At 44.4% G+C, this 17,057-nt stretch overlaps 1 protein-coding gene across 1 annotated transcript in view; it reads right to left on the bottom strand.

Annotated features, from left to right (window-relative positions):
* Nucleotides 1-17,057, bottom strand: part of LOC148973323 (uncharacterized) — a 95,035-nt gene that overhangs the window by 33,590 nt on the left and 44,388 nt on the right. The window contains exons 18-20 of the mRNA XM_089120795.1: nt 16,638-17,057; nt 5,638-6,078; nt 5,139-5,546 (exon numbers count right to left, since the gene is read on the bottom strand). Of these exons, the coding sequence (XP_088976921.1) occupies nt 5,139-5,546; nt 5,638-6,078; nt 16,638-17,057 (1,269 nt within the window). The remainder of the gene's footprint in view (nt 1-5,138; nt 5,547-5,637; nt 6,079-16,637) is intronic.

Here is a 17,057-nt window from a genome sequence, read left to right as displayed (position 1 = left end):
AAAAGAGGTATTTTTAGCACAAAATCTAAGAAAGGCAAGTCTGACATTTGGAGAAATTTCTCAATTGTCTGTGACAAAGACGGAAAGGAACTGGACTTTGTTCATTCTGACAAATGTGCAAAAATACTCGTCTATAGCCTATTGTATATATATATATATATATATATATATATATATAATTTTTTTTTTTTTTTTTTTGCAAAGCAGTCTATTTTTATGTGCCCTGGGATGGTGCTTGATAAATGTTAAAAAAAGGTTTAAAAGGTTTTGATAAAAATGAAATTATATTTGAATGTATTGTGTTTTGTCTTGTTCTCATAAGCTAGCTGCATGCTTTCAGACTTGCTTTCTGTTCATTTACAATAATTACATTATTATCAAGCCTGACGGAATACAATAGCCAAAATCAAAGTACTTGAGAAACGCGCGGTAGCCTAAGCATTTTAAATGTCCCCGAACGATAGCCAGGATTCATCTTCCTGATCAGTGCATCAGAATACATGCGGGCCAGGGAAACGAAACAAACAACCCCATGAATCTCTTTAATAATAGCAATACAAATAAGTGTTTTTTTTTCCTGCGGGACGGGAGAAGACACAAAATCAATGCATCTCTATTATTGTGCGGGAATAAATTCTCAGAGTTTTGCGGGTGCGGGCGGGAGTGGACATTTTGCGGGTGCGGGCGGGAGCGGAACACATACGTTGCGGGAGCGGGCGGTAATGGTCAGAAATTCGGCGGGTGCGGGCAGGAGCGGGATGAAGAAAACAGTCCCGCGCAGGACTCTACCCCCAGGGGTGTCCTTGTAAGAACCATTTACTGCATATACTACAGCCTGTATATGTTATATACTGTATATGTTTGACCCCACTCATTTTTTCTTTTTATATATAATTTAAGTAATTTATTAATAATTAATTTAAGTAATTAATTTATAATTTATTATCCCCTAAAGGGACCTTTGCGAAATTAAAATATACAGACGTGCTCACGAGAAACATTTCTGTCTCTTACGCACAAGAAAAACATTGCGCAAGCATGAGCAATATTGCGTGAGCATGTGATATTTTCATGTGAGCACAAGTCTGTATATTTTAATTTTGCAAAGGCAGCGGTTCTCAAAGTGTGGGGCACGCCTCACTGGTGGGGAATATAGACGTGACAGGTGAGCCGTGCGACAAACGGGGGGGAAATTTTCCTTTTCATACCTTTCTATGTTTATTCATGGCGAGTCCATGTCGTCAACTTCCTCTTTGCAGTGACACATAATACTCCAGTTTATTAAAACAATTAAATATCTCCTTGATATTTTTGACACATTCATAATCATTACTTTTGCCGGTTCTTTGTGGCAAGCTTTATGTGTGCGGTCGTGCGTTTGAGCGCGGCTATGACGCTCATTATCCTGCAGTGGTGGAATGTAACGAAGTACAAATACTTTGTTACTGTACATTTTTCACGTATCTTTACTTTACTTAAGTAGAATAAATAGTGCATACTTTTTACTTTTACTTCGTTACATTTTGCAGCAATTATTCTACTTTCTACTCCACTACATTTCTACAACTTCTTTTACATTTTCGTTACATTTTCTGATCAGTTTTTCCCCGGCCAAACCGTAATCTGACCGTCCGTTCATTGCACGTTTGTCTCACCAGTGACGTTTGGTTGGCATAGATATATCAACCCCTCACACTAAATAAAATGCGTCTCGCACGCAGTGTATTTATCGTTCAATTTATACCCGAAAATTTGTTTTTACGTGCATAGGAGACGCAGCGTGTGTAACATACATTTGGTTAGGATTATGGCAAGCCAAGAGGTTCAGAATTACACCATAAATGAATCGCGTTTACTGCCAAAAAATAGTTATTAACATATAGTAAGGATAAGCATGATGTGCATATTGCCTAATTGCAAGCTTGTTTCAGAAATGGTGACAACATTTTTTTCCATCATTATTGAACATCATTACAGGAGTATTAGGTGGAATGAGTTAGAATTAAATGTTTTATTAATCATTAGAAAATAGACATTAAGAGAATAAATTGTTATGCAAGTACTTTTACTTTTAATACTTAAAGTACATTTAAAATGAGGTACTTTTTACTTAAGTATGGTTGTCATTGTGTTACTTTTACTTTTACTAAAGTAAATATTTATCTGGTTATTTGTACTTTTACTTAAGTACTGAGATTCAGTACTTCCTCCACCACTGTTATCCTGTATAGCCTATTTAAGTAATTTAAAACTTTAGTCGGACACAGCCCTTATTCCTCATATTTTCGAAACAGCAGGCCATTCTGGGTTAGTGCTTGACCCTGAGCAGAGTGAGTGAGCGAGAAGAGCGGAATATTTAGAAATGCATTTTCCGGAATATTAAAATAATTAATCATTTGTTTATGTCTTATAGCTACTATGCCCATCATTAATAATTAATAAACATAATCCAATATCAAACACAGTATGTTATGTCTATTTAAAAAACATATATATTTCACATTTTTTTTAAGTACAAAAGTATGTTAGTCCAAAGCCCCCCACCTGTGGGTGCTGATGCTACGAGCTGGGCTTCAGCACAACCTTTCCTGCGTTACAGTGAGTAGCAGGCTAGTGTGGGAAATAAGGCAATAACACAACATGGATAAATTTGTGACACGGACCTCAAAAGTTGTCGAGCCAGAGCCAGCAGAGGCACAAACCAGACGGGCCTTATCAACCAAAAAGTCAACCGAAAAGAAAATATGATGAAGGGTATCTTGCTTTTGGATTCATGGCAGCGATGGTGTGGGCTGAGGAGAGACCGATGTGCGTTCTGTGTCTTAAACCACTAGCAGCAGACATTATGAGACCCAACAAATTAAGACGATACCTAGAGACACCCCAGTCACGTCAATAAGCTGCTTGATTTCTTTCAAAGAAAACTGGCAGAATACCATCAACAGGAGACTCGCATGGTAAAAGCTGCATCAGTAAACAGTAAAGCACAGATGGCTTTATATCTAGTGGGATACAGAATTGCACAATGCAAAAAAAACACACACAATTGCAGTCAATTATGCTTGCTGAGACAAGCAAAGCAAAATTAAAAGCTGTTCCCCTGTCAAACGACACAATTGCGAGACGTATATGCGACATTTCAAGAGATCTTGAGGAACAGTCGTTTTGCATTACAAGTGGACAAAGCTACTGACAGCAATAAAGACTGCTTGTTCATCTTGTATGTCCGCTTTGTGAATGGTGAGTCGCTGTGCGAGGATTTGCGGTTTTGAAAATACATGAAAAAATAGAGCCACAGCTGATGAGCTCATAGACAGTTACCTCAAAGAACACGGCCTTAAATTGGAAAACTGTGTGGGCTTTTGCTCTGATGGCGCACAGACCATGGCAGGGTCTAATAAAAAAGATGGTGCCAGATGCACACTGGACGCACTGTGTCATTCACAGGGAAGCGCTCGCGTCAAGGCAGCTCAGCCCTGAACTAAATGAGGTTTTGACAGAAGTTGTTAGTGTGGTTTTATCAAAACCCGACCCCTGAAAGCACGACTGTTCTCCACACTTTGTGAGGAAATGGGAGCTGATCACACATCTGTGCTGTTTCACTGTGAAGCAAGGTGGCTCTCCCGTGGCAAAGTGCTGTCGCACGTCTTTGAGCTCAGGGAGGAGATTCGGATGTTCTTGGAGGAAGAGCGCATGTATGAGGCAGCAAGCAAGTTCAGTGATGAACAATATCTGTTTAAACTGGCCTACCTCAGCAATGTGTTTGGGAAGCTGAATGAATTAAATATTCAGCTTCAAGGCAAAGACAAACACCTAACTCACCTGGCAGACAAGATTACTGCATTCACCCGAAAGCTTGAGGTACGGGGCAGGCGCCTCGATCAGTAAAACATAGATGTCTTTGAGAACCTGAGTGAAATTGCTGAAACCACTGATTCTGGAGCCACCACAGTGATCCCATCTATTAAGCAGCAAATCTCTTCCCTGAGAGGATTGTTTCAAAAATACTTCCCGAACAACAGTGATCAGTATGCCTGGGTTATGGATTCATTCAATGAAGCAGGTTGGTATTTTGACATTTTATTGAATATTATACTCATATTATACATGCATTTTATTTAGGTTGTATGCTACTCACTAACTGTAATGGATTGTTGTTAAACTGATCTATTTGTGTTAATTGTGAAATGACAAATAAAGTAAGCCTATTCATTTATATTCTGTCTGCAGCACCTGCTGATTTTATGTCTGCTGAGGAGGACCAGTTTATTGAGATGACATCTGACTCCACCCTGAGGCGTTATGTTTAAAGCTCAGACACTTAGTGAATTCTGGTTTGGAGTGGAGAGTGAGTATCCACTTATCGTGAAGAGAGCTGTGTGCATTTTTCTTCCCTTTGCCACATCATATCTCTGTGAGATGGGCTTTTCAGCTGTTGCTTCACTGAAAACTAAGTACAGATCTCAGCTGAACATTGAGCATGACTTGAGAGTGGCAGTTTCAAGCCTGAAACCCTGCTTTGAGAAACTGTGCAATGCAAAACAGTATCATTGCAGCCACTAATGCAGGGGAAATGGATCATTTAAAATAGTTTCTTGACAAATTGATTTTTTTTTTTTTTTTTTTTTACAGTTTGCAAAGTGGCACTTTTATTTATTTTTTAACTTGATACAAATGTTGACACAGCTGCACTTTTATTGTCTCTATTTTTTAATTTCATGCAAGTTATGACAGCTGAAAATTATTTTCTTGCTGTTATTTGATGTAAATAGTTAGTCTGAATTGAGATACAACTTGTTACTATACTGTTACTACGTGTTACTACTGTTCAATAAATTGGAACATTTTAAGCTTGTTGCATATTCATTAACATTGTGTTGGAGCGATGGAGGCAGGTGGGGCTTGAAAATTCAAACTTCTCATATGCATGGATCCAATGTCAATAGTGTGAATTTATGGCATGCTGCTTATATTGTGTAAAATTTTATTACATCTATGTAATTAAATTTATTTCTTTTTTTTATCTTATTTTATTTATTTATTCTTGGGGGGGGGGGGGGGGTGTGCATAATGATAATGTCACAACAGTAATAACGGGCCAAAGACACGAGTAAGACTTTGTTCATAACAAATCTCACCTGAGCTGTGAGATGTAGGGCAGACACTGGAGGAATCCCTTTATATCATCCTCTTCATCTGTCCAGTCTATCAGCTCTACTGGTTTCTTCTCTGTCTGCAGTTTCAGCACTTCTAGGAGGATGGAGCTCTTTCTCTTAGAAATGTACCAGACTGCAGGAGCTGACTGATAAACTGGCTGTAATGCTGGAAGGACACTTCTGCCTGTTTGAGTCTCATAGTCCTTCACATGTGAGTACAGATCCAGCAGGAAATCAGACTTCTCATATTTCACATATGACAGTAATGCCGCCATCGTTTTCAATATTGTTTCCTTTCGGTAAAGAGCAGCTTGCAGGCAGTGATTCAGTACAAATAGTCTCTTTCTATTCTCCCATTCTTCAAATTTTTCCTTTTCTGGTGGGCTAAATCTACACAAAATTATTTGGTTACAATTTCACAGTTAGGACATAACATTGGTTAACAATAAATAATGAAAACAGCCAAAGATAAAATGCCAACCTCAGTTGTGAGATGTAGGGCAGACACTGGAGGAATCCCCTCACTTCACTCTCTTCATCTGTCCAGTCTATCAGCTCTACTGGTTTCTTCTCTGTCTGCAGTTTCAGCACTTCTAGGAGGATGGAGCTCTTTCTCTCTGAGAGATCTATGATCCAGACTGCAGGAGCTGACTGATAAATTGTCTGTAATGCTGGAAGGACACTCCTGCCTGTTTGATTCTTATAGTCCTTCACATGTGACCACAGATCCAGCAGGAAATCACATTGGCCAGAATGATAATTCATATTTTCAACACAGGGGAAAGATGTGTAGCTGAACACAGATGTTAACAGTTCAGTGAATTCCTTCCCAGCAGATTCTGATGCCGCAACACTCAAATTCAGCAAAAACTGAAAGGCTGATTTCTTCTCCTTTTCAAAATATATAACATCTTTATAGAAGCTGAGAAAATAAAGACATGAAAAAATCATACCAATCATTAGTGTTGAAGCCAAGGGTTAGGTAATGAAACTGGCAAGTATTTTTTTACAACTGAGTAAAATTCATGCAATTCAGAAGTGTTAACACTTTAGGTATAGTATAATAAAAGGCATTTTCACTTGACTTTATTTTCACTTGAATTTACCACCAGAATTATAGGTGCCAGCTCACATGAGAATCAATGATAACCCCAACCAGATCAACCATGATCTTGTGGTAATCATTGATAACCAGCTAACATTCAATGATTTTGCATTGCACAACATCAGGAAGTGTAGGCCCTTCCTAACTGATCATGCTGCAAAACTCCTTATTTAGGACCTTGTCATCTCTAGACTGGACTACTGCAATGGTCTTCTGACTGGACTTCCAGAGTCAAACCTCTTAAAATTATCTAGACGACTACGGCACGACTAGTCTTCTATGAGCCCACATTATTCTGTATCTCTCTTCACTTGTTGCTGCTCTTATCTCCACTCCTTCTTCCGAGACTTCATTCTCTCCAAAAGTATGTGTCCAGTGAATGAGAACCGTCTAATTGTACCATCACAGAGGGGCACAAAATTACTTTCCAGAACATTGACATTCATTGTTCCTTGATGTGGAATGATCTTTCTAATGCTATCCGGACAGCCAAATCCCTGAAGATTTCCAAGAAAGAGATGAAAATGTCTCGGTTGCGGATGTAACCCTCGTTCCCTGAGTAGGGAACGGAGATGTTACGTCAGAATGACGGAGAATGGGGGGTTCGCATAGAAAGCCAATCCTCTTCGAGTATTTAATAACGAGCCAATGGCATGAAAATGCCTTGGGGCTGCGGAATTTGCATAGTGTAAGTCCGCCCCACCACGTGGGTATAAAAGGAGGAAGTGAACACAACCGCAGTATGTCTTCGCTGAGGAGCCAAGACTGAACTCAGGCGTCTACCCAGCGGTACAGCAGAAGTGGCAAGGAGACGTAACGTCTCCGTTCCCTACTCAGGGAACGAGGGTTACATCCGTAACCGAGACGTTCCCTTTCGTAGTCACTCTGAGATACGTCGGAATGACTCTTCCAGTGCCCTGCGAAAGTCTGGACTCCTAGCTTTAGCTTATAACAGGAGTTACCTACTTTAACGCAGGAATACCAAGGTACACTGGGAAACATATCCCGGGAGGGACATGCTACCAAATGCCTACCGTAAGGAGGACTTACCAATACACATATGGCCTTATTAGGGACTTCATATGGAGATCACTGGAGCACCAACCTAAGGGTGGCTAAAAACTTAACTCCAGGAGTGGCAGATGGCTTGCCAAGGGAAGACACATGCTCAAAGAGGCTTACAGTGGAAAATACACGTGACAGTTACCATAGGGAACCGTGCACACGGAGGCACCAAGCCGGCATCCAGAGCAAGTGCAGTGGTGCCCGCATCAGAAGTGCTGGAGGACTCAGGGCTTCAACGGAAGACTCAACTGAGGAATATCGCACTTATCCAGTCCGAGGAGTGGAATGGCGAGCAAGCGAAGACACCTAAGCGGGTCCAGTACTGGCGGGAGTGAGTACGCGAGAGGACACCGGCTCTATTCGCAGATTATAGAATCTTGCGAAGGTGTTTGGTGTCGCCCAGCCTGCAGCTCTGCATATGTCTGTTAGCGAGGCGCCATGCGATAGAGCCCAAGAGGAAGCCACACTCCAAGTGGAGTGGGCCGTCACACCAAGGGGGCACGGTCGACCTTGCTGTTGGTAAGCCAAAGCGATGGCGTCCACTATCCAGTGAGACAGCCGTTGCTTTGAGAGAGACCTTCCCTTCTGGCTCCCCCTATAACAGACAAAGAGCTGGTCTGAGGTCCTGAAACACCGCGTTCTGTCAACGTAGGCGCGGAGCGCACGTACCGGACAGAGCAGTGCCAAGGCTGGGCCTGCCTCCTCCAGGGGCAGCGCTTGCAGGTTCACTACCTGGTCCCGGAAGGGAGTGGTGGGAACCTTGGGCACATATCCAGGCCGGGGTCTCAAGATCACGTGAGAGTAAGCCGGCCCGAAATCCAGGCACGCTTCGTCGGCGGAGAATGCGTGCAGGTCCCCTACCATCTTGATGGAGGCCAATGCAACCAGGAGTGCTGTCTTCATGGACAGAAACTTTAGCTCTACCGATTGCAAAGGCTCAAAGGGAGGCCTCTGCAGAGCACTTAGAACTACTGAGAGGTCCCAAGAGAGCACGAGGGGAGGGCGAGGCGGATTCAGCCTTCTCGCTCCCCTCAGGAACCTGATGACCAGGTCATGCTTTCCCACAGACTTATCTTCCACTGCATCATGAGAAGCGGCAATGGTCGCGACGTAAACCTTAAGGGTGGAGGGCGACAGCCTACGCTCCAACCCTTCTTGCAGGAAGGAAAGCACGACACCAACTGAACATCTCCAGGGGTCTTCTCCGCGGGAAGAGCACCAGTTGACGAAGAGGTTCCACTTCAACGCGTAGAGGTGTCTCGTGGACGGCGCTCTAGCGGAAGTGATGGTTGCCGCCACCGCAGGTGGCAGCAAACTCAAACCTGCCTCGTCCCGTCCAGGAGCCACACGTGTAGCTTCCAGAGATCGGGATGAGGGTGCCACAGGGTGCCCCGTCTCTGAGTGAGTAGTTCTTGTCTCAGAGGAATAGGCCAAGGAGGTGCTGTCGCGATGAGCATCAGTTCGGAGAACCACGTCTTGGTGGGCCAGTAAGGGGCTACCAGCAAGACCTGCTCCTCGTACTCCTTGATCTTGCACAACACCCGTGCAAGAAGGCTCACTGGGGTAAACGCATACTTGCGTGCCAGTGCGTCTGTGCCGAGCGTGCCCTCGGACAGGGAATAAAACTGGGCGCAGTGGGATGAATCCCGAGAGGCGAACAGGTCTATCTGTGCCTCCCTGAACTGGTCCCAAATCAGCTGGACCATCTGGGGATGGATTCGCCATTCGCTGGAGATAGGGCGGACCCGTGACAGCTCGTCGGCCGCCAGGTTCCGGTCTCCTGGAATGTAAACTGCACGAAGGGACCTCAGGTGCTTCTGACTCCATAACAGGAGGTGGCGAGCGAGCTGCGACAACCGACGTGAGCGTAGACCACCCTGATGGTTGATATACGCTACAGTAGCGGTATTGTCCAGACGGACAAGTACGTGTTGACCCCTGAGCAGTGCTCGAAAGCGGTGCAGGGCCAGGCGTACTGCCAGCAGCTCGAGGCAATTGATGTGCATGAGGCGCTGGGGTCCTGTCCAGGAACCCACGGCTGCATGACCATTGCACATGGCACCCCAACCCGTGGTAGAGGCATCCGTGGAGACAACGAACATACAAACACATATATGTCATACGAACCACAGACGTCCCCCCGGAGGGGCAGCGAGGTGGGTCGACTGGCATGCGCGCAGGAGTTACCCCGCACGGATGCACAGTCGAAGCCCGCTCCCCGACAGAAGAGACCAGGGAAGGACGCACGTTCCACGGGGGTCTGTTCTGCCGGGGGTCTGGCGACAGAGGGGGAGGGGAGTGGCGCAGTCGAGGGACGACACATGCTCCCTTCCGCACCCTCAGAGACAGAGGAATGAGCGGGCCGACGCGCCGGGACGTCGAGCGCACTCATTCCTGTCTGTGTGCTCAGTGATGATGTCAAGTCTTTCTTTAACCAACTCAGGGTGCTGCCCACCCGTGGGTGAGCAGCGGGGAAATGAGAACAAAAGATTCTCCCCCAGCCCTCCACCGGGGAAAGGAGGGGGCCTGCTACCACCTCCTGTGAAAAACTCGACTTCATCACTGAGCAGCCCGTCTCAGGGACGCCGCTTCGCCTGGCGTTTAGCGGGGCGTGCGGCCTGAGGGGGCTGTGACGCTCTCCTGCGGCCTCCTCCGCGACGCCACCTGGATGAAGGCTGCTGCTGGGGCTGCGTGGGAGGGAGGGGAGCCGCAGGGGGCGTCCTCGGCGGCGAGCAGGCGGAGGCGTCTGAGCCGACGGCTGGGTGGAGGCAGCAGCTGGCCGTCGGGGAAGGATGTGTCTAATCGCCTCCGTCTGCATCTGGGCAGTCGAGAACTGCTGGGCGAAGTCCTCGACCGCACCGCCGAAGAGGCCAACCTGGGAGAGGGGGGCATCGAGCAGACGAGTCCGCTTGGCATCCCGCGTGTCTGCCAGGTTGAGCCACAGATGACGCTCCTGGACCACACTAGTTGCCATCACCTGACCAAGGGAGCGAGCGGCCACTTTCGTCGCCCGGAGAGTGAGGTCGGTGGCAGCTCGCAGCTCGTCAAACGCCGCTTGGTCAGTCGCCCCCTCGTGCATATCCCTGAGCAGTTTGGCTTGAAAAACCTGCAAAGTGCTCATCGCATGCAGGGCGGAGGCTGCCTGTCCCGCCGCTCTATAGGATCGCGCCGCCATAGATGACGAGAACCTACAGGCTTTGGATGGGTGCTTGGGAGTACCGTGGGAGGAAGCGCTCTGCGGACACAGTTGCATCGCAACAGAGTGCTCCACCGGGGGAATCCCAGCGTACCCACGGGCAACCGCGCCGTCGAGGGGAGGAAAGGCGGGGGAAACTGAGGCATGCTCTCGGGAGGTCAAAGGAGCCTTCCAAGTGCGTGTCAGTTCCGCATGCAGCTCGGGGAAAAAGGGAATTGGGGTCGGCTGTGGCCGTGAGGCGGCAGCCTTACCCAAAAACCAATTATACATCCGCATGAGATCGGGACAGGGCGGAGGGTTCCACTCCAACCCGATACTCACGGCGGCCCGAGATAGCATGGGGACAGATAGCATCTTGGGAACAGACACGGGCAACGCTGGCGCTCCCGAGGGAGGCAACGCAGCCGCATCCTCACTTCCTGAGGAATCAAGCCCGCCTTGTGATGCTGCGATCGACATCGCATCATCCTCTGGAGCGCCGAACGAAACAGACGGTACCTGCGAAGAGGCAGACGTCTGAATCGATTCGCAGCTCGCTGGCTCTAACACTGGAGCGGTGGGTGTGGCCCGAGGAGCTAGCGTCGGTGGTTTGTTCCACACAGTCACCGTCAAAAAACCCTGTCCGCGAGTCGAAGAGCTTCTAGAAGAAGAAGCAGAACGAGTAGCGGACACAGGGACTCTCACTTTTGTCAGATCATTGAGTCTAGATCGCAGTGTAGAGATGGTCATGTTCCCACAGAAGGAACATGAGTCATCCACGAACGCCGCTGCTGCATGCTGAATGCCCAGACACACAGAGCAGCGATCGTGACCATCAGAAGACGACATGAATCGACCGCACCCAGAAGAACATGGGCAGAGTCGTCTTTAAAAAGACGTGCCACGTGCAGCTCTTTCAATAGAGAGGAGGAAATTCACTCTTTCTGCGCTGAAGCGACCAGGGAGAAGCGCAAAGTCTGGCAGACCACTGCTCAGATCGCAGGCAATGCAGAATCTCGCTGGGTACCGCCGTCACACCAACACTGAAGAGGACGCTCGTCTCGAAGAGTTGTAGTCAGTGAAAATGGCTTGAGGAGTGAAGAAGTCTCTTGGCTCCGAAGCGAAAACATACTGCGGTTGCGTTCACCTCCTTTTATACCCACGGGGTGGGGCGGAGTTACGCTATGCAAATTCCGCAGCCCCAAGGCATTTTCATGCCATTGGCTCATTATTAAATACTCGAAGAGGATTGGCTTTCTATGCGAAACCCCCATTCTCCGTCATTCCGACGTAACTCGGAGTGACTACGAAAGGGAACTCAGCATCTTGCGGACTCTTATACTTATATACAATCTTATTTTTAATATTATTAATCTTATTTTTTTTAAAATCCCTCCCTGCTGAGCTTGTACTATCCACCTTTTTCTGCGCCCATTCTATTTCCCATGATTCATAGCGGGTTCAACTGACTGGACGGTTTTCTACTTCCTGTTGAAGTATTGAATGATAAATTATATAGCTCAGTGGTTCAGACATTAGAAAAAAAAACAGTCTACACATGCGTTTTATATTCACGGACATGACCGTCCCGAAAGCGACTTTAAAACTTTTACAGAGATCTTAAAGAAAAACCACAAAGAAACCTTTTTTTATAAGTGAATTTCGTTGTTCACTAATTGTATCTTAATTTCAATCAATGTTTCATCAACCAATTGTCTGGTTTTAATAAATAAGAAGTATATAGTAAACTATAGATGATCATGACGGAGCGCGGAAACTGGACTTTGGTCTCATGAATGAAACTCGGTGTAACGCTATACCTCATAGGCCTGAGAAATATATAGACTTCTATATATCGACTTCTATATAGAAATATATAGGCCTGAGAAATATATCTTTGAAAGCAGAGGTAGACAGGAGTCAAAGGACTAACCATCCTAACCTTATAGTACTGTTATTCTGCAGCAGTCGGGGTGAGAGAAATTGTCGGATGTTTGCTGGATTAGGGAGATCGTGCAGTCATGCATCAGCTATCCTTTCGTAACTTATGAAGCAAAGAAAAACGTTAATTTTGTTTTTTATCTGTGATGTAAGTTTGGTCTGGACTCGATCCATTGAGGAGTAATTATGATCAGTCAAAAAATGATCGGGCCAATCAGATTGCCAGGGCGGGCTTTATACGATGATGGACAGAAGATCTGCAGGGACGTAATCATCACGTTATCAAAGAGCGCTTGTCAAAGATGACTGCAGCTGGAGAATTGAGATGTATAGATTCCGCTGTCGCGTCTTTTGTAAAATAAATCGACAGCGCATTCATTATATTAGACAAACAGAGAACTGCAATCAAGGCATTTGTCGATCGGAAAGATATTTTTGGCGTCCTTCCAACATGATTCGGGAAAAGTGTAACTTATCAGCTGGCTCTGACGGTCGTTAAGAAGATGGGACGTAATGAAAAACCTGTGGTCGTTGTGGTTTCTCCTTTGGTGGCACTCATGGAGAAGTAAGTAAAAGAAGCAACACTCGTTATTTAACTTCTAAAATAAATTAAGTTAGGCTACGTTCTGTATTTGAAAACTGCGCTATGCAAAGGAGTTGACTTACTGCGTTGCTCTGATTGGTTGTAGGTCTACCGACTATCCAATTGAGTGCAGAGGTTTTTGTTTTTTTCCTAGTTTGGTTACGATACGCCTCATAATCAAAGCCCAACGGAGGAGTTTCAGACTCATATTCTCTCTTGAATATGAGTATGACTAAGTCAGGCTAGGGGCACGGCATGAGCAGTTAAAAAAAATGCTCTGTGCCGCGAAGGTTTTCTATTTTTTATCATTTCGATTCAATTATTGGCAATGGCATTGGCGCCCCTGCTTGCTGAGAAGGAGCCGTTTACAGAAGCGATGTTAAAGGAAAATTTCACCCATTGCAACATTAATCTTTATTGAAAGTGGATCATATATGTAGTCGAAATGTAAAATCATTTTTTAATTTGGTGCCCTCTTGACCGAGAAAAGACGCACAGCTCCGCAAGCCACACCCACTAATCCGGAACAGCCTGTCTATGGGAACAGTGCAAACAGAGAATTCACTCTTCAGTCTACAAGGCTAACATTAGCTGTCACCGGAGTTTAAAATTCATTTCACACAAAATGTCTAGTTGGCTGTGGCGAGCAGGACGATCGAAGGCGAGGGATGTAACTTAAGAGGACGGCGCTCCGCGCGAGGCCGGTGGCGTGAGTAATAACAGAGACTGATAATGAAAGACACCTTTGAGGCGAGCAACGGTCTTGCGTCTCTCACAGAGAAACGAAAGCATAAAACGGGGAGCGACGACGGCAGATCGAGAGAGAAACAGGCCTGATTTTATGTTGCGTTTTGTTTCTGTTGTGTGTAACGTTACAGCAGTCGCCAATGAGGGGCTGCTGGCTTATACTTTCATTTTGTATTTGTTCATTTTACTATTAAAATGCTTAAATGTTCGCCGGTTCCTGCCTCCTTCTTCCCACAACAACAAACCATAACGTTACATTGGCAAACTCATTAGTGAATTACTCCTCATTTGTATTTATTTAAGTTTGGTGAATTACTGCATGATACCTGGATGTTTAGTCAGGCGAAACTATCACAACACAAACGTCCGTGTGCTCGTCTGATTCAGAGATTTCCTCCAGGAGAAATTGCCATCGTTGAAATTCTCTGCAGCAGACGGGCTGTGTCCGTAGGCCGTAGCACGCAGCGAGAGAACAGGCAACAGCAATCCGCCCAGCGCCAGAGTCAGTGCGGGGTCCTCGACCGCGACAGGCCGCCGCCTCTGCGTCTCCGGTTCCTCCATCAGCCTCATAGGACATATACACTAGACCTCACCTTGGGGTTCTAAGCATGCGTCAAAACCGCCGCCATCTTGGAACAGGGGTCTTGTCATAGGAAGTAGCTAGGTAACGCTGCTATCTCTGCCTTTACTTTGAATTCATTGATGGTGGCGGACTTTTGTGCAGCATATGATGTTCACGGATGAAATCTGAACTAGGAAGAATGTTTTTAAAAAAAAATAATAATAATTTTTTTTTTATTTCTGGAATCAATGATAAATACATGTCTGACCGTTGGAACAAACCAAAAAAACAAGAAAAATCACATTGATGATGATTTATGGTGATTTTATTTCCGTTAGAAATGTGTCTACTACATTGACGCTCATGCATTAAAGTGGAGGGGCTCCCCTGTTTCAAGATGGCGGCACTATTGACGCATTCGTTCCAGTGAACTGCCGTAGCCAAGGTGAGGTCTAGTGTATATGTCTATGCATCAGCCTCAGCTGCTCTAAACTATACTGCAGCTCGTAAAGATAGCCACGAACATCGGATTCGAGGAGCAGAATTTCAAAATCCTCTTCTTCCATATCATGTTTAGTTTCTTCCGTCATTGTCATAACTTACTATCTCCACAGCGCTTGTTAGTTTAGCTTCCAAACAAGATGGCGGATATTGATTTCAGTTTCTGCAAGTGAAGTCCCACCCACTGATCTGTAATAGGCTTGTAGGGTGAGTGGGTCCAACACCCTGGAATAATAATGAGCTAATGTATGTAGTTCTAAAGATTTTAATGAAATATGACTTCCTGCTTATCGTGACACAAAATGACGATTTTTACATCATGATAAGCAGGAAGTAAAACACTTAAATCCTTATTTCTCCCATCTCAGAGGAAAATAAGGGAATAAACCATGACCATTCAAAAATATGACTGGGTTTCTAAAGATACAAAGCTTAATGCAAATGGGTGAAGTGACCCTTTAAGAGGGTCTCCTGATTAGTTCACGCATCACGTCTTTTGCGTGCTCGAGGTCGTTATTTCAAATAGGTGCACGGGAGGCGCGCTAATTATGCGCTCACGGGAAGCGCGCTGATAAACTTTTCAGCACGTGCACCCAAACACTTGGGTGTTTTTTCACTTCTCCGTAAATAAATCTTTTAGCAGAGCTACAGCAAGCATTTTTCTGTGGTGGGAATACATTCTCTACTAAAACTCGTTGTGGAGAGCGCAGTGCATGGTTGTATAGCAACGACAGCCATGGGGAAATCGGACCGAATTTTACTATTAATAATAAAAGATAAGCTACTGTGCATTATAAATGTCAGGAATGTATCTTTATTGACTCATTCTTTTTATAGATGATTTAAATGCTGAAATATGAGGTTTACTTTTTTATAAAACCTTTTTTGTGTTAACCTTTTTTTAAAGTTTAGTAGGTAACATAAAAGACACTCCTTTAAAACAAATCTTTAATGTTATTAACTTGGTGAATTGATTTCATTGTGTATTAGGCTTTTTGAACAACATTCTGTGTATGTGATCATTTTGGTCAATATTCATGAAATGAAAATAATTTTAATAATGATCAACTAAAATCAACTTTAATTATGTGTTTTTACAGTAGCTTATAATATGCAAAGTACAATTTTCTATTTTCTAAATAATCTCTGATTCTGTCCTTTTCTCTGACATTTAAGAGTGACATAGGCCTACAAAAGCTATTTTAGGTCTATAACAGTTTGGATAGTTGTTAATATGAGAGCTGTTCGAAATTATTTAAGAGATAGCCTAAGAATTGTGTTACTACATAATTATCTCTGTGACCCTTTCACTTTAAAAAACTCCATTTTGTGACAAAGTATAGTGTAACAAGTCATAACTAAAACTGCAAACTGCAAATTAACATTTATATGCTAATATATCATAGACATAATATGTTACAAACTAAATATGAATATTTAGATAAGATATCGTTGATTAGTTTTTGGATAGATTATACAACTTTTACAGTAAAAAAAAGGACATTCAGCAGTCAGAATCATAAAATTCATGTTACTACAGAAACAGACAACTGTTCTACAACTGAGTTTAGTTCAGTATCCCATGCGAGTATATTTACTACTACCACAGAATATGGTACTACAATGTGGAAAATACTAATGAATATGTACCATTTTGAGACATAGGTACCAAAATACTGTCGTAACACAAGGATACCCTGAAGCACTACTCATTGCAGATCTATAAAATATATTTTTAACAGTCTCATACAATGAAAAACAAAAAAATGTATGCTCCTGATTTGATTCAAAAGGAACTGTACCTCAGTTGTGAGATGTAGGGCAGACACTGGAGGAATCCCCTCACTTCACTCTCTTCATCTGTCCAGTCTCTCAGCTCTACTGGTTTCTTCTCTGTCTGCAGTTTCAGCACTTCTAGGAGGATGGAGCTCTTTCTCTCTGAGAGATATACACACCAGACTGCAGGAGCTGACTGATAAACTGGCTGTAATGCTGGAAGGACACTCCTCCCTGTTTGAGTCTCATAGTCCTTCATATGGGAGTACAGATCCAGCAGGAAGTCACATTTCTCATAAAGAACAGATGATAGCAGTATCTCTATATTTGTCTCAGGGTTTTCATATTGGACAAGAGCTGCTTGCAAACACAGATTAAGTAGAGATGATCTCTTTCTTTTTTCCCAATCTTTAAAGGATTCTTCTTGCATTTGTGGTGGAGAAACT

Source organism: Pimephales promelas, chromosome 16, assembly GCF_988280905.1.
Source record: "Pimephales promelas chromosome 16, fPimPro1.hap1.1, whole genome shotgun sequence".
NCBI lineage: Eukaryota > Metazoa > Chordata > Actinopteri > Cypriniformes > Leuciscidae > Pimephales > Pimephales promelas.
This window is presented reverse-complemented; position numbering and strand designations above follow the sequence as displayed.